We start from the raw sequence: 26475 nt of genomic DNA on the forward strand, positions 1-26475 counted from the left end.
GCAGGGAGGGAGAGAAAATCATGTTTGAGGTCCAGAGAGAAAAGAAGGGAGGGCTGAGAGGAGGGAGTGTACAGTATGAGAGCACTCTATAGGGTTTGGTTGGCTGTACGGGGGTTGGTGATGTCATCCAGGCCCCGCCCACCTGCTGAGGCTATAGATGCTGGTGTTTTGGTGGTCCACCTCTCCACAGCGAGGACGTCCGACTGCTGAACAAGTCCTAAGACCGACCGACCGACCTTAGTGAAGTTGTCCAGCTCCTGGTCGCGCCTCATCCTTTTCACATCACCTTCATCTTCTTCATCCTCGTCTCCTGCAAGCCGAAGCTTCGAGAGGTCATGGTGGGCGTCGCTCTCAACCTCCGAGTCGTCTTCCTGCTGCTCGGAGGGACGATTCTACTCAACGGCATCTCTGCACAGAGGATCAGAGGCAAGTGCTGCAAACTGCATGAACACACACACTGAAGTCGAGGTGAAACATTAAGACAGAAAAAAGAAGGAAGACAAGATTTAAATAAGACTGGTGCAGAAACCAGCAGGAATCTGAGAGACAGACAGTTTGCATGAAGCAAAGATGAAAACAGAAATCAACAATAAAAGTGCACAAAATCAGCAGGTGAAAAGGTGGAAATAAAAAAGTGGAGCAACAGTGTAAGATGGTGGAAGTGAAGCAGATGTTGCAGATGTTGCAGATGTGAGTGAGGTGCAAAGACTGACTGTAAATGTGACTTTAAAACTGAAATCAATATTTCCAGGTGGTGAACCTGTTTAAAGCCCTGTGTCAATAAAGTTTGATTGACATATGCATACATGTTATATGTATGATCACATCTCCTGAGAGTGATGATGAAATGAGGTCTTTGGCGCTCTGAATCTCCCGTACGAGTCGGGACGGAGCTGGTTTTTGCTGACTCAGCTCTCTGCTGTTTTTCTTTGTGCTGAAACTGGGTTTATGTTTGATGCACGTTGAGGTGGATTTGATGTTTGGCGTCGTTCTCTGGATCCCGCACGTGTTGTTCAGGTGTTGCAGGCGGGTATGTGTGGTGGGGGCGGGGCTAATTCATGATCTGACCTGTGATTGTTGTGCCTCATTGAGCGTGTAAAGTTATGTAAGACGATAAAATCCCCGTCTTCAGAGGGAAGTGTCAGAGTGACACTGTGGTCGGAGAGGATTACCTCACCGGGCGAGAGACAGCCAAGAACAACAGAGAGAGAGAGAGAATTGTCACTCTCGATTTTTCTGTTTGTTTCTTTATATGGAAGTTTAGCACTGACAAAAACACTGAGTGAGCAAAACTGTAACGATGTGGTAGAAGAATAAAACTAATTAGAACAACTGAGTCTTTGTTCCTCTGTGTGAGGTTTTAGTTTCCTGCATCTGTTTTGTCACATTGTCTTTAATGACACACCCACATCCAGATGTTGGACTTCTCACAGTTTGACATGTTCAATGAAAACACGTTACTTCAGCCTCAGGTCAGGTAACTCTGACTGTACGTGACGACCACATGACGACCTCACAGCCCACGTCTGAGAACCACAACCACATCGTTCATGTCTTCAGATGATTCAGTCAAAGTCAGTCAGCAGCTACAAGTAAAAGTCCTGCAGTTAAAATCTACTGACTTTACTGTTTCTTAGTTTAATTAATAACACCTCATATTTAATGAGGTGCCTGTTAGAGCTTCTGCACACCTGCACAGGTGTTTACGCTCCTGATGACTGAGATTAAAATCACCTGTGTTCGTGCAGAGTTACAGGAATCAAATGACTCCAGTGACTGTTGCTCTGTGTTTGTGTCTGTTGAACTTCCATACACGTCCAGTTTAGTGAAAAATGAGGCGTTCACTGTCTGTCATCCGTCCATGGTCCCACTGACAGAGCAGACGTCCCCCCATGTAATCACACTGCCCAGCTGCACAAACAGCTGTCACATGTGTTAGACACATACATGTGTGGACACAGAGCTTTATGGTCTTGGTCCTTATCTCTCATGTGCAGCAGTTTGTCCTGAAGGTGGCGCTACAGAGAAATCAGTGATGTCTGTGTTGATCTGTAGGTGGCACTAAACAAGCCCCTCCCCTTTGTTAATGAAGTGACATGAAGAGTAACTGTAGAGTCTTTGAAAGTCTAACTGTAGAGGAGGTACTTAAACACATCTTAACTTTTGATAATTAACTGACATTCGGAGTAGTTGGAGCTAAACGAGTTCTTGACTTGTTGTCAGCCCCCCCCCCCCAGTGTTTTCTTTCCCTCCGAACGATAAAACCCCAGTGAAACCAGTAAAACCAGCAGCAGCAGCTCATTAGTGGTGAAATGAAAGGGCCTGTGCTGCGTTTAGTTTCCATCACAGTGTTTTACAGTTGGAGGTAATGAGACTGTTTACAGACACAGACTCTCTGTCCTTAAAAGGAGGGAAACCTCCGACTCTGTCAAACAGCTCGTCACTCATTATAATATATGATCATATAATACAGAGCACGGCCTTGTTGAGTACTTACTGTGGTTCTCTGTAGAACACAGTGTTCTCCTGGTTCTCACTCCACTCGTCTTGTTGCTGGTCTTCAGTTCGGTTCTTTGCAGTTAAATCTGTGGTACTTTAGGTTCTTTGTTAGAACTCATGTTTCGCTCACGGATACGTTCTGTGGTTCTGCCGGTTCTTTTTATATTAGTTGTGTTTGTTCTGTCGACACTTTGTAGTTTGATGAAACTTTGTGGTTCTTTGTTGTAGTTTTATGTTTTTGTGGAGAAGTTTCTTTTTTTGTTTTTCTGTCATTTATTGGTGGTTTGACACTTTGTTGTTCACTTACAGTGGTAGTGAGTTGTAGTTAGTGGTAGTCAGTGGTCGTTAGTGGTAGTTAGTTGTAGTTAGTTAGTAGTTAGTGGTAGTGAGTTGTAGTTAGTTGGTAGTCAGTGGTAGTTAGTGGTAGTCAGTGGTAGTTAGTTGTAGTTAGTGGTAGTCAGTGGTAGTCAGTGGTAGTTAGTTGTAGTTAGTGGTAGTCAGTGGTAGTCAGTGGTAGTTAGTTGTAGTTAGTTGGTAGTTAGTGGTAGTCAGTGGTAGTTAGTTGTAGTTAGTTGTTAGTTGTAGTTAGTTGGTAGTCTGTGGTAGTCAGTGGTAGTTAGTGGTAGTTAGTTGGTAGTTGGTGGTAGTCAGTGGTAGTTAGTTGGTAGTTAGTGGTAGTTAGTGGTAGTTAGTTGTAGTTAGTTGTGCACTTGACAGTACATGGTGGTATTTGTACGTTGGTTCTTCTGGTTACTTTAGATTCTCGTTCTTTACTAGTGGTTCTTCTTCATGGGGCAGTTTGTGTTACTTCCTGTGTTTCTTTGAGGTTCTTTGTGTCTGTTGTTTTAGTGGCTGGTTTTAATTCTTTCTTTACTTGCTGTAACTCTGTAGCTGCAGCACTATTTCTTTTTACAGCAGGTTTGAAGACAAACGAGCGTCATTAGATCCATGTTCCTCTGTTGTTCCTCAGAGGCGTGCTGCAGCTGTCGGCCTCAGACACACAGTTAGCAGGGAGGACGTTCCTCTCCGTCAAACAGGAGGTTTTTTTAGGGGGAGTTGATGTCTTTCATGTCGGGGTTTATCCCTCCACTCAATCAGCTGCTGCTGGAAAGACTTGGACAGGCCGAGCGCCGCTGCCAAGAATGAGCTGCATGATTCCACATGTCCAACATGCCCCCCCCCCCCACACACACACACACACACACACACACACACACACACAGTAAAACCAACACTGGTGCGGTGATGGGGGTGGGTCCTCACAGCTCTGTTGGCTTTAATGCCTTTAATTAGAGCTGATTGTTTCTCTGTGCAGAGGCCTGAGGCGTCGCAGAAACTTCATCAGTTTAACCACTGATTTCTTCTTCGTATCATCTCAGACTTTAAAGAGACGTTCAGATCTTCAACGTGTTCTGACAAGATTAAAAATTATCTGTCTCATGACAATAATATCTTAATAGTATATAGATATACTCTACTATAATATCCAGATTAATATATAATTAAAACTCTTATAATAATAAACCTTTAATCCAACATGGAGAACACGTCCTTAAGAAATTTACAGCTCTGCTGATGAAGATCATAGGATGTGACTGAAAGCACAAGAGCAGCTGCTCACTACTGACAACTGCTGATTGTTTTGTCAGTTAATAATTGTGTGTGATTGTGTTCACCTGCAGGAAGTCTGAGTCCACAGTGGGACTCGGTGAGAGGTCGAAATGTCTCCACACTGTGATGATGATTCAATCAGACACACATCCCATAATAACTCAGATCAGTGGCCTGAGATCGTCAATCCTTATCCATTAAGATAGATGTGATAAGAGCTAATTAAGTTAAATTTTAATTAAGTTTTCGGTTTCAGGATCCAAGGTTTCTTTGGCCAAAACCAGAGCAAAGAGTTGAGCTTTAAAAAGACAAAGATCAAAAACATCAGGAGCTGATTTGACTGCAGTTAATAAGCTTCTCATGACGAGAGACTTTCTCACGAGTTTCCAGTGGTTCAGGAACCAGATTGGACGTTTGGGCTGTTAAAAAAACAAAAGAAAAGCTCATGAACCACATGAAGGAGCCTCACATGGTTTGGAGGAACATGAAGTGTAAAAATCAGTTTCAGTCTCAGATGTGACAGAGAATGAACTGCAGATGAACTTTGACAGCTTCATTGTGTTTGAGTGGAGGTTGTTAAATGATGGGACAGAGTCTGATAAACAGGCAGCTCCATGTTGATGTTCTGCTGAGTCACTTTCATGTGTTCAGACATTTTTATTCCAGTCTGTGTTCTCTTCATTGAGAGTTTGTGAGCAGCTCCTTTCTGCAGTGTATCATGATGAACTGGATCACTGTGACACTGAAGGAAACCTGGAACAGGACGAGGTTCTGCAGCGTGATTTCTCCTGGAGCTGAGTCCTCCTCGTCTTTGGCTGTCCAGCTTTTCTCCTCTGAGTCTTAGAAAAATAAAAAAGTTTATAGTTCCTGAAAAACCCTGTGGGACTGAAACATTCTGTACTTGTTAAAGTTTTAAAAGTGGACCGTGACGTTGGGTTTGAACCCCAGAGCATCAGAGGTCAGGTCAATCTGCTGCTGGACGCCCAACATGTTCATTAACTGTTTGACCAGAGGCGACGAGGGGAATCATAAAAACATTCAAAACAAAGGTATGGAATCTGGTTTCTACATGAGATATCCATCTCAGGAGTTATGAGAGCATGAAATGAAATCAGAGCGTGGCTCTTCAGAACAGACTGTACCTTCAGACCGAAGGAGAAACAGCTGATAATCAACCGGAGGATCTCTTCAGGAAGCTTCATGTTCACACACAGGATCAGGAACAGATGTCTGACGACCCTGTTAACGGCACTAAAACACTAAACATTAAAACCTGCACAAAACATCATCATTAATACATAAATGATGCTTCAGATGTGTCGACGACAAAACTGATATGAATCACAGTTTAACTAGAGAATAAGAAAATGCAAACACAGTAGAGAAACAACAGAACAGTAGAGTAACAGTAGAGTCGTTCCTGAAACTCTGTAGTGACCTGACGCCTGCTCCCTGGATTCACAGTAGTAGCAGCAGTATTTCTTGCAGCAGCAGTAGCAGCAGTATTCTTGCAGTAGCAGTAGTTTTCTTGCAGCAGCAGTAGAAGTAGTATTCTTGCAGCAGTAGTAGCAGCAGTATTCTTGCAGCAGTAGCAGCAGCAGTATTCTTGCAGCAGTAGTAGCAGCAGTATTCTTGCAGCAGTAGTAGCAGCAGTATTCTTGCAGCAGTAGCAGCAGTAGTGTTCTTGCAGCAGCAGTAGCAGCAGTATTCTTGCAGCAGTAGCAGCAGCAGTATTCTTGCAGCAGTAGTAGCAGCAGTATTCTTGCAGCAGTAGTAGCAGCAGTATTCTTGCAGCAGTAGCAGCAGTAGTGTTCTTGCAGCAGCAGTAGCAGCAGTATTCTTGCAGCAGCAGTAGCAGCAGTATTCTTGCAGCAGCAGCAGTATTCTTGCAGCAGTAGCAGCAGCAGTATTCTTGCAGCAGTAGTAGTGTTCTTGCAGCAGTAGCAGCAGCAGTATTCTTGCAGCAGCAGTATTCTTGCAGCAGTAGCAGCAGCAGTATTCTTGCAGCAGTAGTAGCAGCAGTATTCTTGCAGCAGCAGTATTCTTGCAGCAGTAGCAGCAGCAGTGTTCTTGCAGCAGTAGCAGCAGCAGTATTCTTGCAGCAGCAGTAGCAGCAGTATTCTTGCAGCAGCAGTAGCAGCAGTATTCTTGCAGTAGCAGCAGTATTCTTGCAGCAGCAGTATTCTTGCAGCAGTAGCAGCAGCAGTATTCTTGCAGCAGTAGCAGCAGCAGTATTCTTGCAGCAGTAGCAGCAGCAGTATTCTTGCAGCAGCAGTAGCAGCAGTATTCTTGCAGCAGCAGTAGCAGTAGTTTTCTTGCAGCAGCAGTAGAAGTAGTATTCTTGCAGCAGTAGTATTCTTGCAGCAGTAGCAGCAGCAGTATTCTTGCAGCAGCAGTATTCTTGCAGCAGTAGCAGCAGTAGTGTTCTTGCAGCAGTAGTAGCAGCAGTATTCTTGCAGCAGTAGTAGTGTTCTTGCAGCAGTAGCAGCAGCAGTATTCTTGCAGCAGCAGTATTCTTGCAGCAGTAGCAGCAGCAGTATTCTTGCAGCAGTAGTAGCAGCAGTATTCTTGCAGCAGTAGCAGCAGCAGTATTCTTGCAGCAGTAGCAGCAGCAGTATTCTTGCAGCAGTAGCAGTAGTAGTATTCTTGCAGCAGTAGTAGCAGTAGTGTTCTTGCAGCAGTAGTAGTGTTATTGCAGCAGTAGCAGCAGTAGTATTCTTGCAGCAGTAGTAGCAGCAGTATTCTTGCAGCAGCAGTAGCAGCAGCAGTATTCTTGCAGCAGTAGTAGCAGCAGTATTCTTGCAGCAGTAGCAGCAGTGGTATTCTTGCAGTAGCAGTAGTATTCTTGCAGCAGTAGTAGCAGCAGTATTCTTGCAGCAGTAGCAGCAGCAGTATTCTTGCAGCAGTAGCAGCAGCAGTATTCTTGCAGCAGTAGCAGCAGTATTCTTGCAGCAGTAGCAGCAGCAGTATTCTTGCAGCAGTAGCAGCAGCAGTATTCCTGCAGCAGTAGCAGCAGTGTTCTTGCAGCAGTAGCAGCAGCAGTATTCCTGCAGCAGTAGCAGCAGCAGTATTCTTGCAGCAGTAGCAGCAGCAGTATTCTTGCAGCAGTAGCAGCAGCAGTATTCCTGCAGCAGTAGCAGCAGTATTCTTGCAGCAGTAGCAACAGCAGTATTCTTGCAGCAGTAGCAGCAGCAGTATTCCTGCAGCAGTAGCAGCAGTGTTCTTGCAGCAGTAGCAGCAGCAGTATTCCTGCAGCAGTAGTAGCAGCAGCAGTATTCTTGCAGCAGTAGTAGCAGCAGTATTCTTGCAGCAGTAGTAGCAGCAGTATTCTTGCAGCAGCAGTAGCAGCAGCAGTATTCCTGCAGCAGTAGTAGCAGCAGTATTCTTGCAGCAGCAGTAGTAGCAGCAGTGTTCTTGCAGCAGTAGCAGCAGCAGTATTCTTGCAGCAGCAGTAGCAGCAGCAGTATTCCTGCAGCAGTAGTAGCAGCAGTATTCTTGCAGCAGCAGTAGTAGCAGCAGTGTTCTTGCAGCAGTAGTAGCAGCAGTATTCTTGCAGCAGTAGTAGCAGCAGTATTCTTGCAGCAGTAGTAGCAGCAGTATTCTTGCAGCAGCAGTAGCAGCAGCAGTATTCTTGCAGCAGTAGTAGCAGCAGTATTCTTGCAGCAGTAGCAGCAGCAGTATTCCTGCAGCAGTAGCAGCAGCAGTATTCTTGCAGCAGTAGCAGCAGCAGTATTCCTGCAGCAGTAGCAGCAGCAGTATTCTTGCAGCAGCAGTAGTAGCAGCAGTGTTCTTGCAGCAGTAGCAGCAGCAGTATTCCTGCAGCAGTAGCAGCAGCAGTATTCTTGCAGCAGTAGCAGCAGCAGTATTCCTGCAGCAGTAGTAGCAGCAGTATTCTTGCAGCAGCAGTAGTAGCAGCAGTGTTCTTGCAGCAGTAGCAGCAGCAGTATTCTTGCAGCAGTAGCAGCAGCAGTATTCCTGCAGCAGCACTAACAGTACAGGTGTGTTTGAGCAGGAGTCTTGATGTGACCTCAGCTCCGTCTTTAAGCCTCTGGAGCCAAAACAAACATCTGTGACTCCAACAGGAAGAGAGATGTTACAACACGTCCAGGATCCAGTGACTCAAATCAAACAAACCTCCTGTTCCTCCGTCCGTTCCATCGGCAGCTGATTGGTCTCGTTTGTTAAAGTGTTTCTCTTGTAATTATCCACAATTTGTTCTAATGCGACCGGAGCGACTTAATTATGAGAACCAGAGCTCACTGGCACTACGGCAGGAATAACAACAGCAAAGAAAAACTCTGAAATCACAACAACGTGTGGAGGATTCAGGGGATGATTTCCAGATCCTCTCTGATGGAAACAACCTCACTCAACCTCTGTGTTGAAAGTCCAACATGTAACTGGTGACATGAAGCAGGAAGTAAAAACCTGGAGTTTTACATTCACGTGTTTGGAAAACTGAATTAAACCTGTAAACAAAAGAACTTTCAAGAAAATGACCAAGAAATGAATATTAATGTGGATTATTGAAGCTTGTGATTCATGTAGTTTATATATAGAGTATATATGAATAATAATATATTATTGGGGAAGTGGTTTCAGGCTAGAAGCAGATTTTTGTCAGGAAAAGAAATTAGATAAAATATAATGAAAATATTTTAATGACATTTATGAACTTTAAAATCAAAATGTCCATATTTTAAATAAAATAATGAGAAACCCCAAAATTTGACTTAAAATTTCCAAATTCTTTCAGTCTAATTTGAATCTGTATTTTAAAGTTACTGAATTTCCATAGAAATCTTAAAACAGTGTAGATTTTTACTTTTCAGTATTTCATTATTTTTTTGTAGCGTCTCATAATTTGAACTTTGTCTCTCGCTGCAGGTTTTGTTCTGCGTTAAAAAGCAACACTTTTCACAGAGAGGTTTTATTGTGAAGGCAAAAGGAAGTAACCTGCCCATGTTCAGTGTGATGTTTGATACGTCAGGTGCATAATAAACGTTTGTTTACCCTCCTCCTCCTCAGTCCGTCGTCAGAACATGAAGGTCCGGATCAACGCCACCGGCGACACCATCATCATGAAGTTCGTGCGTCCGAGTCCCGACGTGAAGCTGGAGGGTTACATCCTGGGATACGGCAGCAGCATGTTCTCCAAACAGTTCATCCAGCTCCCGGAGAACGGACAGCCCTACGAGACCGAGATGGGTAAGATGGGCAGGGACGGGTCTCCATGGAAACAAATATAATATATTGATTATCATTTCAGTTCTGATTCATTGTTGAAACAAGTTTGGATCAGTCATCTTTATGTTGTCCTGTCTGGGCTTCCATACTTCTGCTGGTTCACACATATAAAAAGATTCTCTCCTGTGGGACTGAAGGTTTTTGTTTGTGTGTGTGAGACCCCCCACCCCCCCACGTCTAAACCTCGGTACCCGTGGGAAACAGTGAGTTTCTGCAGAAACAGTTTTGGGGAAAACCAGAACATGAGACGAGTCTCTCAGCAGCAGGTGGTTCTGATCCTGTTTCTGAAGCTCAGCCAAGAATTTTTATCCCGTCATGACGCGGAAACGCTGAAAGTCGTGACGGTGTGATGTGTTTAAGGGAGCGTGTCATTGGCCGGGGGGGGGGGGGGGGGGGTTCACAGAAAACCTGCTGAAAGTCGTCCTTCAACACCTCCCTCTCCAGAGACTCATGTTCTTTACACATTTCTGTGATAAACGACTGCAACACATTCTTTTTGTCTTGTGGGTGTTTGACTCTCGGTCTTATCGTTAGCATTGAGAGTCTGATTACTGCCATAATCAGGCTGGAGAGACTTCACCGTGTGAAGACTTGGCTGCAGTCTGGTGGACAGGTCACCACCATGTGATCTCAGTGCTGTTTGTCTTTGCACACTGTAGCTCGCCTCTTACCCGAACGATGGAGATTTATTTAGTCTTTTTTCAATCTCATCGAACACGAAGAACGCCTGATTTCATCTGTGAGAGTGGAGAGACTTTAGATCTAACTGTGGTAAAAGTGTCAGGACGTGGCTGAAGGTCGTGGTGGTCTCTTTTTCCTGTGTCCTTCTTTACTTTAGCAAAATAAACACCTCCAAGTTCGGCTGCAGTTTGGTGGACGAGTCACCAAAGCTTCTTCAAGTCTGATGAAAGGTGAGAGCGTTGATTAGCATGTGTTAGCTTCGTCGTCTTGCTGATTCCTGATGAAGTTTAAAGACTCCAGTTCTTCAGACTCTGAGTCAAACACCCAGAAGTGTGAAGTCTCAAACATCTACAGGTTATTTTATGATTTTTCTTACTTTTCAATGATGTTAAAAAAGTCAAAGTTTGGCTGAGCTTTGGTGTCAGATCACCAACAGCCCAAATGTCTGCTGTATATTTTATTTTCATACAAACATGGCTTCCCCATCTTCCTGTGTTCAAGTACTGCTGGGAAAAAGTCTTTCATGTTGTTAAACCCAGAAGAAAAATGTCAAACAGATATAAACAGTTAGTCTCAGGAGGAAGTTTGAGCTTTAATTTAATCACCGTTTCCATTTTCCTCGCTCGTCTCTCATCGCTGCTGTTCCTGCCCCGAGGTCACCTGTCAATCAGAGGCTGGGGGCGGGGCTGTGGTGTCAGAGCTGCTCTTAAGCACTTGATGTGGTGTTTACCCTCCTGGTTAAAAGCCTGAGCGGAGGACCATCCGTCAGCAGGAGGAGGACGACGACGACCGCAATGTTGACTCTTTAATTCCCACGCCGCCGGTGGTTTTTGGTTTTTGGTTTTTTCAGCCACAAGAAAGAAACGTGAAACTGCAGAGACGAGAAGCTTCACGCAGGTTCAGGTATGAGCGGCTGAACACCTCGGGGTGACGACCGGCGATGACATCATCATAACATCAGCATCATTTCAGCGAGTCGTGGTCAAGAGGTCGTTTACCCGCGGTACAAACAGAGCAGGATACGTCCATATATGGTGGTGAACACCTGAGGAGTTGAAGCAGCTCTAACTCTCTACGATCCTTCACAATAAAAGCCTCCCTCCCATCACCTATATAAAACTAACTCACATTCATTATGATTGTTTGACATAAAGAGGAAGTGTTAATGAACAGCTGATCTCCGCAGTGAGTCCAGCTTCATTAAACTGGTTCCTGCTTCAGGTTTAATACAAGATTTAATGATAAATAACAACTTCAGCAACGTTACAGTGAAAAGAAAACCTCTGAACTTTACAGCCACGAAAAACACTCAGCTATTAACAGGTGATTGACAGGTGATGGATTAGGTCAGGAGGGGGCGGAGCATGTTTCACTCTCACCCAGGTGAAGGGATAAAGAGGCTGTTGTTGCCACTTTAACCGTCATTCATCACCTGCAGCAGGTAGAGAGGACAGGAATGATGAATGAGTGAGGCCTTTATTGACTGTAAACATGAACAAAGGTCAAAAACATCGGTTCTACTGCATAGAACCAGAAAAAAAAGAAAGTTGAAGAGGAACAAGAATTCAAGACGTGTTTGAGTTCAAAGGTTATAATCATCACAGAACAAGCAAATAGAACCACGACGTCCAGGAAGCTGCAGAGAACCTGGAACCTAGAACCTGAGGGACGGGGACAGAGGGAGGACATGAGGGACAGAGGGAGGACATGAGGGACGGAGGGAGGACGGGGACAGAGGGAGGACATGAGGGACGGAGGGAGGACATGAGAGACAGAGGGAGGACATGAGGGACGGAGGGAGGACGGGGACAGAGGGAGGACATGAGGGACAGAGGGAGGACATGAGGGACAGAGGGAGGACATGAGGGACAGAGGGAGGACATGAGGGACGGAGGGAGGACATGAGAGACAGAGGGAGGACATGATGGACGGAGGGAGGACATGAGGGACGGAGGGAGGACATGAGGGACGGAGGGAGGACATGAGGGACAGAGGGAGGACGGGGACAGAGGGAGGACATGAAGGACAGAGGGAGGACATGAGGGACAGAGGGAGGACATGAGGGACGGAGGGAGGACATGAGGGACGGAGGGAGGACATGAGGGACAGAGGGAGGACATGAAGGACAGAGGGAGGACATGAGGGACGGAGGGAGGACATGAGGGACGGAGGGAGGACATGAGGGACAGAGGGAGGACATGAAGGACAGAGGGAGGACATGAAGGACAGAGGGAGGACATGAGGGACGGAGGGAGGACATGAGAGACAGAGGGAGGACGGGGACAGACATTGGACCCGTTTGGATGAAAATCCGATTATTATGAAAGAAGCTGAGAGTGTTTTCACATGTGGATGTTTAAAGTGTCGTGTTGTGTTTCAGTCTCTGTAATCGTTCACATGTGTGCGTCTGCTTTCTGTCTGGGGGGGCGGGGGGGCAGGAAGGGGGGCCGGGGGGGAGGGGGGCAGTACCCACCATGACATCACCTTCTTCATCACGTTTCCATAACAGTCCACATTCCTCACATGTTTGTGTGGATGAACACGAGCAGAGGGCCTGAGATCTGAGACCTGGAGGTGGATCTACAGGTGGATCTACAGGTGGATCTACAGTCGAATGTTTAGAGGGTGAAAACCCAGTTCACCCCTCAGGTGTTTCTCTGAGGAGTGAACTGGGTCTGCGTGTCTGTCCTGAACCTCACCTGGTCTGATCCTGAACCTGAATCCACGTTTGCTTTCAGACGCAGAGCCCAAGTACCTGGTTGCCGTGCAGCCAATCCCAGTCAACGACGTGAAGAAACACTGCACAGGTACGCCCCGCCCACAGCTTCCTGTTAGGTCCCAGCTGCTGGACACCAGGTCTCACCCTGTCCTCACCTGTGTGCTCAGGTAAGGTGAACCTGGAGAAGCCGCTCCACCTGGTGATCGGCTCCGTCAGCCCGACGGCCGTGCTGCTGTCCTGGGGAAACTACCTGAAGACGCCGTACGAAGGCAACATCATGAACGAGTGTCTGGAGGACGGGTGAGACTCTGATCTGTGTGTCATCGTCAATCAATTACTGATAATCATGTGATCGATCATGTGATCTGTGTCGTTCTCATCATGTGACACATTTGTTGTGATTATGAGAAAGCACTTGTCGTACCTGAGAACAGTCAGGAAGTTGATGTGTGTGTGATCAACGATTGATTATCGATCAGAAACGACACACCAGATGTTGATCTTCATCCTGAGAATCTGCTGCTGTGGTTGAGTGACGTTCTCTCGACCGTGACTCTCTCTCCTCCGCTCACACTGACACACAAGTGAGTTGGAGGCGGCGTTGGAAACGCTGACCCAGGCGTCCTCGCCGCTCTGGGCTCCTTATTAAAAGCTGAAAGGAGGGAGTAAACGCCAAAATGAACAACACCTAATGTGAGCAGCTGTTTCCACGCTGAGGTCACAGAAACCTCACGGGCTGAAGACCTGGCGTCCGATCCTTGATGTCATTCACATGTCGTGCCCTGGCGCCCCGAACGAGCAGGAGCAAGGCGCTAAACCAAGTAGTCTGCCCGCCCACCCCAACACTGTTTAAGACTTCTGTCCTCTGTCTGCAGGTTTTACACCATCCGCTACAGGGAGAGGAACAGGAAGTGGATTTACCAGACCTGCCCGACCAGCGACACAGTCATCGACAACCTGAAACCCAACACGCCCTACGAGTTCGGCGTCCGGTCAAACAAAGATGACCGCAGCGGCACATGGAGCAAAGCGGTCATCCACAACACCAACATGGGCAGTAAGACAGACTTCTACTGTAACACACCTTCATCAGTCAGGACAGACAGTCCGTCAGCTGATCCGACTCTTAAACCAAAACGTTTTAGAAACAACAACTAAAGAAACCGACACCGCTCCGATTTAAATCAGGAAGTGTCTGATCACATGACCTTTCATAGATGCTCAACACAGCTGCTGACGCTCAGAGCTTCAGACATCTCAGCTCTGATGTGATGATTGACACGATGAAACCTCAGGAACACGCGGTTGATTGCTTCTTTAGACGTGACATTTACGTTTTGAGACGATCGTCTCTCACCTGCTGAGTTCATGAAGTGCAGCTCGTCAAATACTTCATCTAACTTTGAACCTAGTCCCGGTCTGTCACGTCATTGTGTTAGAACCAGTGTTGTGTATATAAACATGTTTAAGACCTGGAACGTCCTGTTGTCGACCCTGGACTGATTCAAACACCTTGTCTGAATTTCACAGATAAAAATACACAGAAGCCGTACAAGCTGCGCAACCCCCTGGCCAAGCCCATGGTAGGTGACCTGCTGCGTGTCCGTGAGTGTGAACCAGTCTGATCTGTGCGTCTGTCACCTCTGAACCAACATCTACACATTTACTTCATCTACTGGGGATATAATTAATATTAATATTAATAATAATGTAATGCCATGTTACATGTGTGTAGTGACACACAGCTCCCAGCAGACACACAGCCTGACAGGTGTGTTCTTCAGAGGTCAAAGGTCGAGGTCGTGTTAGTCTGCACGCTCAGCTCAGAGACACTAAACACACTTCCTGTTTCAGAGCCACATGATTTATAATAAACATTATTTAGGTTTATCTAATCTTACCATCTTCATACTACATTACCCATGAGCCTCAGTGGCTGAATTATGAACCAAAACTGATCCAAAAATACAAATTTTATTGAAATGTTAGGTTTTACGGCCCTTCAGTTTCAGAGTCTCTGATTGGATGCTTGAGTCATGTGTTGATGTTGTATGAGAGTCTGAGGTTAGTGTCTCTGTTTCCAGAAACCTCATGGACCTCACACTCTGTTCCCGCCTCGTCCAGGTGAGTCACCTGTCAGGGAGTCAGGTGTGTTCAGTCACATCCACCTGCTTCAGGTCACACACACTCACACACTCTGTGTCAATATATAACACACACACACACACAGCGGTGTCAGAGGTCAAACAGGTCCAGTCACAGAGACAGAAAAGACTCGATCAACCAATAACTGATCGATTAACTGATCAATAGACAAACCGTTTGTTCTGACTTGGAGCAGATCTATCAAACTACAACTGTTCCTGTAAATGACCTTTGACCCCACTGGACTGTGACAGAGTTCATACAGAGTCCTTCTGATGCTGAGTCACTCAAGTACAAATGTGATGATGAACATGTGACCTGAAGCTGCTGCACACACTCACACTGTGTCACCTGGTTTTACTTCCTGTGACCTGTCGACCAATCACAGCTCTGCACAACCGGACGCAGCCTCGACTTTCTCCTCCGCTCAAAAACCCAGGTTTCTCCGGAGCTCCACGCACTTCCTTTGGTGATTATCTCTTCTCCTCCCTTCGCCACACACACTCACACACACACACACACACACACACACACACACACACACACACACACACACACACACACACACACTCTCTCTCCTCTCAGGTCTGCAGACATGTTCACATACGAACATACGACGGTTCGACTGACTGTGAAACTAAACATGAACTCTAATATTCACAGAAGAAGAAGAAGCATGTTGAACTTCACATCAGTCCAACCTGTCACCTCTTTGTTGTCCCTCTTCTTCTGCTCTTATAAACCGGTTGTATTCTGTCCCACAGCGCCACCTGAGGGCCAGCAGGAAACGTTCCCTGTGCGCGGCTCTGCTCAGCCTCACTGGCCTCGTGTGTCACTGGGTAACGAGACAGACGCTCTTTTCTCTCCTAATCATCGTCCAGCTTTTATCCGCAGACAGTCTTTACCTGCTTCGGCTGAGCCCAGTGCTGCACCTGGGAGGGGGGGCGGGGTCTAGGACGTGCAGCTGTTGTGATTGGCTGCATGCTAGCATGCTTTGAGCCCAGTTAGAAAGTCGATCCGAGGCGTGGAGGTGACGTCAGGTGATACGAGTAAGTTCACTTTGCCCCGCCCACAGGGGCAGCGGCCGCGGCTCGTGTTTTTCCAACCTGCAGCGCACGTGTCGGCCATGATGCTTCATCTGTGCACTCAGCGTCTTCTTCTTCTCTCCCTAAAATAATCTGTTGTCCTCTGCATCCCCTCTGTCCTGTCTCTAAGCAGCCACAGATCTGAGTTCAGTCTGGAACATCTTAAATATCTTTTCAATTTATCAGTGAGTAACTGAAAGAGTCTCCGGCCTCAACGAGTTCCTTTAGTTCAACATTCAACATTTACTCTTCATAAAAAATCTCACGTTTTTATGAGATTCAACATAATGTTGGTAAATAATTTCCAGTTTCCAGACTCTGAGTCTTTGGAGAATTGACTAAAAGAAGTTTAGAGTTAATGAATCTGAACTCGTCCTGGTTCAACTCAAACTTCACTCACGAATTCTAGACACATGAACCAGTTTATTATCCACTCACACTTCCTCTGTCATCATCCACCCCTTCATTCCTCTGTCTGTCTGTCTGTCTGTCTACCTGTCTGTCAGCCTGTCTGTCTGTCTGTCTACCTGTCTGTCAGCCTGTCTGTCAGCCTGTCTGTCTGTGTTGGATCAGTCTGCATGTCAGCCAGTTCAGACGCAGACGTGGTTGGACTTTCCCTCCAGGGAGAGACAACACAAGTCGTTCTGCAGAGTCCTCACACTCCTGTCCCCTGTGTGTGTCTGTCTCTTCACAACAACAATGTCTTCTGGACTTTTCTGTGTTTCTACGAGGTACGAGATTATGGGACCAGAACCTAGACCTAAACCAGAACCTAGACCTAAACCAGAAGCAGAGCTCAGTAATGGAGCCGCTACGAGACCAGAGTCTTCCTCTCTGGTCAGAGAACAGATCAGACCAGATGTTCAGAACCAGCTCCGGTCTTTGTGGACCTGAGTGAAAAGGAAATTCAGAGACATGCATGTGGTGACTGATTCCTCGCTCTCTGTGGGGATGATGAGATGAATGCATGTCTGTGTAAGATCCAGAAGATGCAGCTGATGGACCTGAGACCATCAGAGCCCATGATCACGTACCTCTCTCCTCTCTCGCTCCAGACAAAGGAAACTCTGTTAAAAACGACACCGGCCGACCGACGGAGCCTCCTCCTTCTGCCGTCCCCCGACACCTGCCCACCAAAGCCCCCTCTGCCAACGCCACATCCTCCCCCCTTACTAAATTATCCTCCTCCTCCCGTGGCGACCGGCTTCAGGGGCAGACTACTAAGGCGCCCACTAACGCACCCGAGAAGCCTCATAACCCTGCTGGTAATTTCCACCTCCCGACTTCCCTGTTTCATTGTGTGTGTTGTGAAGTTTCTGGCCTCGTGTCAGACCAGAGCTGGAGCATCAGTGTGTGGTTACTGTGCTGATGCTGAGGGAATGCTACTCCATCACCTCCATCAGGCTCTCACATCTCCAAACCGTCCTCCAGAGTCTGATGTGATGAGCTCTGTTGACTGTTAATCTGCTGGCAGATGAAACGTGTAGACTTCACTGTTGTTTTATATTGTGGAGTAAGAGATGGTGGCTCTGAAAACCTTCCCTTGAAGGGTTGACGGTTGGTGGGAAGTTTCTCTGTAGATCCTGCTCAGCTGCCGTCAGTTACCTTCTGTTTTACATCTGGAGAGGTCGGAGGTTAAAGGTTGGAGGTGTTAATTCTCCACCTTCAACCTCTGATAAAATAACCAGGTGTTAGTGAGACAGGTCTGTGTCTTCCTGTTGGACCTTCACAAATATGACGGTGTCGTCTGCAACAGTCGAGTGTTTTGGTATGAAGAAGCTTCGGGCGGTGGTCACCTCTAACGGTCACTTTAACCCCGCAGGTTGTGGACCATCTCACATGTCTGGCTCTTTGTGGTGCTAAACCTTCTTTCTCCCTCACAGCTTTCGGCAAATCACAGGACGGATCGTCGCTGCTGAGAACAGCTCTGGCCAATGAGAGGGCCAAAGCTAACAGCTGGGGTAACAATGACCTCATGACTAGCTTCCTGTGCAATCAAAGCCGGTCTTGCTCTCTCTGTCTTTGTCTGCTGTTAATCTGCAACCATCTTGTTCCCTCGAGCTTCCAGTTAAACTCGCAGCTCAGTCTCCGTCCACAGGAATGGCTGCTCGCTCCAGGAGTTGCACACATTTCATCCAACATGGCGTCTGACGTCTGCATGCGGCGCACAATCTTACAGTCATGGTTGTTTCATCACACCTCATCAGCAGCTTAAATGACTGTGGTTTCCCAAGATTGTGAGCGCTTAAAGACTCATCCTGATCCCATCAAACTCATCTGCATCAGTAGTGTTGATACTCAATGATATTCACTGTACTGGTCCATTAGAGTCAGAACCTCCATCACTAACATCACCGCTCAGGGCTGCTGCTCGCTTCACTGGCAACTCAAAGATAAAGGAAACCAGACCGTAACACAGGCCTTGCAACTGTTTTTGATCTTTTAGGTCAAGGCAGCAAAAGAAATCTGTCCCCGTCACTGCCTTTGCAGACCTACAACCCAGCAGCTACCCCGGTTGCCAGATCCATGAGGCCTGCATCAAGAAACCCCCTCTTTCCCCTCTCTAACGGCTTCAGACAGCCCCACTCTTCCTCTAGACCCAGTAACTCGTCCCCGACCTCCGGGATACTCGGGGGAAATCCTCCTGGTACCTGTTCTTTACTCTTCTTCTCTTTCTGAGCGTTCTCTGTCCTCCTGAAAAGCCTGGAGGGAAATGTTGATAACATTTTCTTGAGTTGTTCTTTTGTGCATCTAAAATACGAGTTTGAACATTTGAGGATCATTTTTAAATCACTTCCAGAGACGTTTCCTGGACAGTCTATCTGTCAATAATTCAAATGTAATCAAGTGTGACCGAGAGAAGATGTTAGTCAGTGCACAGCTGATCATGAACAGATATGAAATTCAAATTAAAAGCATGAAGTTTCTATTTAAATCAGTCATTTAAAACCAAGTTGAACTCTGAACTTTGCCCCTGTGAGCAGATCCAGTCCTGGTCTGTGTGGCTCCATTAGACTGAATGAACTGACTGTTTTAATTAGTTTGACCTGGTCATTAATGATTCAAATGAGAATAATAATTAAATAGTTTACACCTGATCTGAGATGCTTGGATCTACAGGTATTGAGTTTTACCTGTGGCACCAGGTGTAATTGAAGGTCAAAATGATGAATGAAACAAATCAGTATGTTGGAGGCACAAATAAAGGCAGGTGTTCTCTGCCGACACCTGTGCTGTGCAGCTCAGGTGTCGGCTCTTTGTGGCTGGTGGAGTTGAACACTGAGGTGAAGCTGCTGCCTTCACTGGTTGAACTCGTGTGTTTTCTTCAGCCTGTTGTTTCTGACTGTCACAGTGTTGGCTGCTGAAGAACCTCACAGCTGAACAAGCACACGAGTCCATCCTCCGCCTTCACCTGAGGTCTGACCGTGATCACACACCTGAACCTCCGTCTGTCTGAACGCCAGGGTTCAAACCTCCTGTTGATGAGAAGTTACACGACACATTTCCTCCTCAGTCAATGTTTGAAAACTCTGTTGAATTTCAGGTTGAGCAGAGTTGATCTATCTGATGGATCTTCTTTATTTCCTGTGTCTGTCACACGAACATGACCTCCTGTTCCGTCCTCACGTCTCTGAGACGTCTCAGGACTCGTGTTTCGTCTCTTTCCCTCCGTAACGCTCACTTCTCTCCCCACAGTAAACGGACAGCCGCACCGGGGCATTTCCCCGCCCAAACCGGCCTTATGGTCCCGACCTCGACTGGGTAAACGACGACTGTCTGTCTGTCTGTGTGTCCTCATTAACCCTCCAGTCGCTTCCGCAGCTCCTGTCGGTGTTTTTGTCTCCATCCATCCTGTGTATTAATACGTTCATGTTCATCCCTCCATCGGTCTGTCCGTCCTCCTGCCTCTGTGTCCCACATGTCTCTGTCTCTGGTCCAGCTTCTGCAGGTCTTCAGCTTCTTCAAATAATCAACTGGAGCTTGATTATTTGACTTGGTTACATAAGTCCAGGAGCAGCAGCAGATTATGTCACTGTGTCCATGTGGTGGTGGTGGTGGGGGGGGGGGGGGGTGGGGGGGGGGGGGGGGGGTGGGGGGTCTTTAAACCTGTGTGGACCTTTAGTCAGACCCAGAACCCTATACTCCTTTAATGAGCCTGACTCCTGAAGCTCGTTAGCAGCTAGAGACGTGACCTCACCTGTTGTGATGTTTATGTCACTGTGTGAATATGAAACAGGTGAGACGTGTCACCTGGTGTCACCTGTCTGTCAGTTCAGTCCTCGCAGTCTCTCCTACAGGCTGACACAAGGAAACAGCTACAGCTAACGAGCTGCTCCAGAGTTCACCTACATTCATTAACACAGACGAGCTGACAGACAGGTGAGGTCTGGATGAGGTGAGGGTGACACCAGGTGGAGGTGACCATGACGATCCTGCAGCTGGTGTCGTGGTGTTGTTGGTGTTGTTGGCTGGTCACAGATCAGTGTTCGGAGTTAACTCGGTGTCTCCCGCTGCAGTCAACAACTCTCTGCTGGAGGACAAGACGTCTGAACGCCCGGATGTGTTTGGTCGCTCGGGTCCCACCGTCCAGGAGCGCTTTTATGGTAACGGCATGAATCCCGCCTGTCTCGCCCGTGCCGCGTGCTGACTGGCGCCAACGCTGCATGGTTTGGCTGTGAGACGTCCAGAGACGGATCTTTAGCAGGACCAGGGAAGAAAACGGCGCTTTGGCCAAAGGCTGCAGCAGAGCCTGTGGAAAATACTTTGTCCTGTTGGAAAGAATGTGCTGTTGTGATGGAGAGCTTCTCTGTCAGAACCTCACTCTGCCGAGCTTTGCGCTTTTTGTCGCCACAGAAATTCACACAAACTGTTTCTAATTAGGGTTAGAAGGAGCTGCTGTTCGGACTGGACCGGCGGGTCCGGGGTCCACGTGCTTCAGCCTCTGCTTCTTGCTTGATTGCAGCATCGTGAGCGCCGTGAGCTTCAGACATGTTGCTGCGGAGACGCCATGTTTAGAGAAGGCCTCACGCTAGCAGGACGGCATGGCGTGCAGCGAGCAGATCTCATCAGAGGGGAAACCGCTGTTTCCTTCTTGTTTCAGGATTGTTTGTGTGTGAAAAGAAAAAATCAGACCAATATTTATTTTATCCCTCCTCCTGCTGTAACCACGACAACAGTCTCCTGTAAAGCTGTAGGTCTAACGGCTCCGTGTTGCAGAATAAAGCAGGCGGCCTCTGCCTTCACAGATTTACACAGGCTGATTGAGAGGAATGTGTCTGTGTTGTTTCACGTTACCAGCTAAATGTTTCAGGCCTCCACCATCTTTCATCTTCCTGGCTCGGCTTTATTCCATTTAGTTCTGGACCCGGGTCAAGTCACTGATTGTGAGGAATTTTGGCTCCGACCTAAATGAGAGAAAGCGGGCTGTAATTGGCTGCAGGTTCTGGGCCTGAGCCCGGTGGAGCTGCTCGGTGTCAGGTTGTTCCTCAGGAGAACGAGGTTCCAGGAGATTAGAGAGCACCTAGCTAGAAAAGCTCCTCTCAGCCTGACGCTGGTTCACACACGTCTGTTCTGTTCTGACTGTTTCCTGTGATGTCACTAGTTCTCAGCCCGCACACGTCAGCTTCAGACGTCTGATGTGTGTTGTTGTTGCAGGATCCCCGGCTCGTCCGTCCATAACCATCAACAAGAGACCCAACCTGGTGGGGAAACCTGGAGAGACAGGTGAGACTGTTCTCCAGCCAATCACAGCTCTGCTCTCTCCCTGAGGTCAGGTGATTATCAAACACATTCCTGTTTTCATGTGTTCCCTCAGACAAGGTGAACAACTTCAAGACGGACAAGTTGCCGGTCCTGAAGTCCAAACTCCCTCTGGTCACAGCCAAGCCCTCCAAACAGGAGCGGAGACAGACCACCACGGCCACGCCCACCACGGCAGGTAAGGTCATTTTAATGAAGCCTGTTAAAGCAGACCTGCATCATGTGATCAAGTGTGATCCACCATCTTTGGTCCCTGATGACTCCTCCCCAGTGCTGATGTCATTAATGCCACATGAACCAAAGACATTGACTCAAACAGAGTTTCTGTCCAGGAATAAAACCATGAAAAAGCAGGTGTGTGACCACCTGATCTGTGACCTCATTCATGACCTGTGGTTTTCTCTCCTCAGCCCCTCGGCAGGAATCCTGGGAGGACTCGGACCTGTTCAAGTCACAGCCCACATCTGACGTCGACGCCATGGGCAAGAAACGATTCGTGGGTGAGTGGAGGCGGAGTCCGCCACGCTGGAACTGTAACTGTGACTGTGCAGGGAGTTAACACCCCCCTCCTCTCCTCCCCCTCCTCCTCCCACAGCGCCTCACGTCGTCTACCAAACGGGCAAGAGGCTGGAGGAGCCCTGCTCCATCACCTCCTCCCTCAACTACTTCCCCGAGGACGAACCCAGCGAGACCAACGTGACGGCTCCGCCCAAGAGTGCGCCCTCCAACCTCACCGTGGTAACGGTGGAGGGATGCCCCTCCTTCATCATCCTGGACTGGGAGAAAACGGACAACGACACAACAGGTACGATAGGCCACGCCCCCCAAGTTCCTCAGTCTCGTTTGTTTTCAGCATCACTCTGACATCAGACGACCTCTGACCTGAGGTCGCCTCATGAACAAACAGGAAACAGTGTGGAAGTGTGTCCTGTGTGGAAAGGCACTGATGTATGTCACATGACTCTGACCTCTGTCGTCCTCTCCTCAGAGTATGAAGTCATCTCCACCGCTAAAGGACCTGACGGCGAGCAGGTTTCCATCCTGACCACCAACCAGACTCACACAGCTGTGGAGAACCTGAAACCTGAGAGCAGGTAGGTCTGAGGGGGAGGAGCCAGGACCAGCCTGTGGTCTCAGCACTTCCTGTTGGACACGTGTTAAAATGTGTAAAAATAAGAAGAATCAGGTCACATGACTGGATTATTCTACTGAAACCACAGGAAGTGCTTTTATTGTGGTAAAAGTGTCTGTGTGAGCACCTTGTTGCCGTGGCAGCTGGTTGTTGATGCTGACGATGAATTGTGTTTGTTGTAGTTATGAGTTCAAGGTGAAACCGAAGAACGAGCTGGGCTCAGGTCCTCCCAGTGAGCCGGTGTCCTTCAACACAGAGTCAGGTACTGACACACACACACACACACACATCTCAGAGTCCAGAGCTTTTATTTTGAAAGATGTGTGTTTACACCGTTTGATAGAAGTCAGATGACTGCTTATTTCCTGAATATTTTCAGAATAAAGTTCTCTGATTAAAGTGACTAGCTGTCAGATGTTAAAGCTGCGTCTGTTCTCTCTTCAGCCGACCCTCGGGTGAGCGAGAACGTCTCAGGTGAGCTTCAGTCACACACCTCACCTGTCCACACCTGTCCACACCTTTCCACACCTGTCCTCACCTGTCCTCACTTCTCCACACCTGCAGGGAAAGACGCCATCTGGACCCAGTTCCCCTTTAAGACAGACTCGTACTCCGACTGCCACGGGAAACAGTACGTGAAGAGGACCTGGTACCGTAAGTTCGTCGGTGTCCAGCTGTGCAACTCACTCAGGTACAAGATCTACCTGAGCGACTCTCTCAACGGTGAGTGGAGACACCGGATCCATCCAATCAGTGCAGAGAGAATTTAGCCAGGTACTGATCCGCCTCCGATCACTTCCTCTTCAGGTAAATTCTACAACATCGGAGACCAGACCGGCTTCGGCGAGGACCACTGTCAGTTCGTGGACTCGTTCCTGGACGGGAGAACCGGCAGACAGCAGAGAGCCGACCAGCTGCCAACCAGACCCGGTAAACAGAGTCAGCTGATCACAGCTCAGGTCGCAGCGTTAGGGACAGACACAGCTAGCATGGCTAACGTAGCATCAGCTGTTTCCTTGAACTGCGGCGCAGCTGAGTCTCACCTCTGCGTCTCTGTCCCAGGTTTCTACAGAGCCGTCCGTCAGGAGCCCGTCCACTTCGGACAGATAGGAGGACACTCCCACGTCAACTACGTCTCATGGTACGAGTGTGGGACACCCATTCCCGGCAAATGGTGAACGGGTTCCACCCCAGAGCGGTCCTCGGACGAGGGGGGAGCGGTCGCCCAGGCTGGGACGGCGACAGCAGGAGGAGGATCTTCACCCAGTGCTGTAAAAACATGTACAGGACAATACTCGTCAGGGAATTTGTAACGAGAGAGCATTTTAAAAATATGTAACAGCAAACGTGCCTCGTCTTTACTATTTATCAAGCAACAAGGCGACAGTGATTGCAGAGCAGGAGGGTCAAACTCACGCTAGACATTTTATTTTGTGTTCAGATAATGGGAAGCTGGCTCCCTGGATTACTATTTTCATAACTTGTGAGATGTTATTTATCAAAAGGTCTTTGATTACATTTCTTCACGAGGGCCACGGGTGACACGTCCCGGGATTCTTGGTGTGTGATGATGATGATGATGTTGTTTTCCTGTTGATTTGCATCATAGAGTTCAACTGTAGAGTGAGACGTGTGACACCTGCTCCACACTCACAGGAACTGTCTGCTGCTGGTGGCTGAGACCAGCTCACCCAGGCGGACTCGCTGGATTTTATTGTTCTTATTCTGCCTCATGGATGTCACATGTACATTCACTCAAGCCCTGAAGAAGATGTCATTTCACATGTACGTGACACATGTACATGTTGATGAATCTCTGCTGTTTGTTGGACGTGGGGCTGCAACCATTCTCTTGATTATCGATTGATCTGCAGATTATTTTCTGGATTGATCAGAAAACGTCAGGTGATGTTCTCTCATGTCCAAACTCAAAAACATGGAGTTTATTATCATGTAAATCTGATATTTGAGAAGCTGAACCATCATTTCTGCAGGTGGTTGATCTGTTGGTGCAATGGTTGCAGCTCCTGGAGATTCATGTTGATCATTAAACACAGTTGTTTTTGGTGCTTCAAACTAACGCAGGTCAGTGAGACGTGGACACAGCGGCGGCCTGCAGCCTCACACAGGAAACCAGCTGACTAGCACCAGGCTTCTACACTTGCAATTTGCACAACAGAAATGTATTTATATGTATATGGAGAGAATGTATTTTTTCAATACATTTTTGCAGATGCATTTCCCTCACCTTGGCCTTTGTTTACTGTACTATAATGTGCTCCTCCTCTTCCTCTTCTTCTTCTTCTTCTCTCCTCATGCTGAAGCAGGTCAATCAAAAAGAATACTGAACGAAGCCCTTTCTTTATTTCACCAAACATGAAGTAAAGAACCTCTGAACCCACTTCCTGGTGGGTGTGCCAGTCATGATTAAAGTAGGGCTAGCTAAGTTAATGAGGGTAAAGCAACGGCTTATTGTTTCCATGGCGATCAGGCTGACTATCCCTGATCTAGGTCCTGGAAAGGAACCATGTGAAACTTTTACATCAGGTTCTTTTGTTCATAAAATTTGTGAACCGTCATAAAATATCTGGCTAGCGAACCAGATACTGGTAACAAATGGTTGAACTAACTAACCAGAAACATCTGGATAACTCCTGGATATAGTCCCATGGTAAGGTTAGACAGATGTTAGTTCAGATAAAACTAATTATTCTGACAGAGGTGGAAGACTTTTCTTTCTTCCAGATGAACAAAACACATTTTCCTTGAATTGTACGTGACTGAAATGTCCATGAAGTGTGGTACGACAGGGGATACGAGCTAACATGCTAACTGTGTTTTACACTTGTGTTATACACACTATAAACGCTCCAGGGTTATGGAGGCAGGGTTCACTATCTAAAGTGATGCAGGGCATTTTCTGATTTCTCCACATGTAGCTCAGTCTCCTGAACACAGTGAACTTTAACCTTTAACCTTCAGCTGGAGCCCGGACTGTACTTGAGCATAGACCCCATCATTATAAACCAGGGACAATTGAAAACACAGGAGAGTGCTGTATGTACGTTAACGTGAGGCTGTGCTGTTGATGTTTTTCTACTTACGTTTATTTCTATATTGATTTTTCAACAATAAAGAAGTTTTGATTCCTTTTTTAAAACGTCTGTCTGTTATTTCTTCCTGCTGCTTCTCGTGCAGCTTGTTCTCATTCAGACTGAAACCGCACTGATTAAACAGGACAAGTTAAAGTGCTGTAACATGTTTTCCAGAGTATGTCTAATTGGTTTCATCCAGAATCATCTGTCCCTGCAGTTAAATGTCCATGTTCACTCTTCAGACTATGTGGCATAAAGATAAGTTGCCATTTATCTCTTTTTTTTTTTAAATTCTTTCCTCGTGTTGGGGATAATTGAGCCATAGGTTTTGGAACTACAGCCCCCAAAATGCTTTGGGTGAACAGGAAGTATGTTAGTGAGTGAGTTGTTACTTTTCTCTAAAAGATAAATAAATAAAATAAACTTTTCTGAATTAACGAGATAATTATCTTGTTCGGAAGGAACATGACTTTTTCCTCTTCTTTTTCTCTTAAAAAAATA

General features: G+C 47.1%; 1 protein-coding gene across 14 annotated transcripts; it reads left to right on the forward strand.

Moving 5' to 3' along the window:
• Positions 1-4: 4 nt before the first annotated feature.
• LOC130165318 (target of Nesh-SH3-like) lies at positions 5-26031 on the forward strand. 14 transcript variants are annotated; one of them, XM_056370490.1, is made up of 24 exons: positions 6-426; positions 9139-9318; positions 12777-12845; positions 12925-13057; positions 13633-13814; positions 14288-14340; positions 14842-14881; positions 15291-15371; positions 15667-15741; positions 17043-17252; positions 17871-17948; positions 18434-18634; positions 19684-19749; positions 20505-20591; positions 21643-21711; positions 21803-21925; positions 22158-22247; positions 22343-22552; positions 22736-22841; positions 23062-23141; positions 23324-23353; positions 23444-23602; positions 23687-23809; positions 23942-26031. In XM_056370490.1, the coding sequence occupies exons 1-24, from the start codon at positions 336-338 to the stop codon at positions 24055-24057; spliced, it is 2652 nt and encodes an 883-aa protein (XP_056226465.1). In that variant the 5' UTR covers positions 6-335; the 3' UTR covers positions 24058-26031. The 14 variants fall into 14 exon arrangements, with proteins under 14 accessions (XP_056226466.1, XP_056226465.1, XP_056226469.1 ...); XM_056370491.1 differs by lacking the exon at positions 15667-15741 and having other exon boundaries at positions 5-426; XM_056370492.1 differs by lacking the exon at positions 20505-20591 and having other exon boundaries at positions 7-426.
• Positions 26032-26475: the final 444 nt, after the last annotated feature.

The sequence above is a fragment of the Seriola aureovittata genome, chromosome 24 (assembly GCF_021018895.1).
Source record: "Seriola aureovittata isolate HTS-2021-v1 ecotype China chromosome 24, ASM2101889v1, whole genome shotgun sequence".
In the NCBI taxonomy this organism is placed as follows: Eukaryota; Metazoa; Chordata; class Actinopteri; order Carangiformes; family Carangidae; genus Seriola; species Seriola aureovittata.

Coding starts and splice junctions, on each gene's coding strand:
- LOC130165318 (XM_056370490.1), top strand. CDS start 336: ATGGTGGGCGTCGCTCTCAACCTCCGAGTCGTCTTCCTGCTGCTCGGA. Junction 17,253..17,870: donor GAAGCCTCATAACCCTGCTG/GTAATTTCCACC, acceptor TCTCCCTCACAG/CTTTCGGCAAATCACAGGAC. Junction 23,354..23,443: donor GGTGAGCGAGAACGTCTCAG/GTGAGCTTCAGT, acceptor CCACACCTGCAG/GGAAAGACGCCATCTGGACC.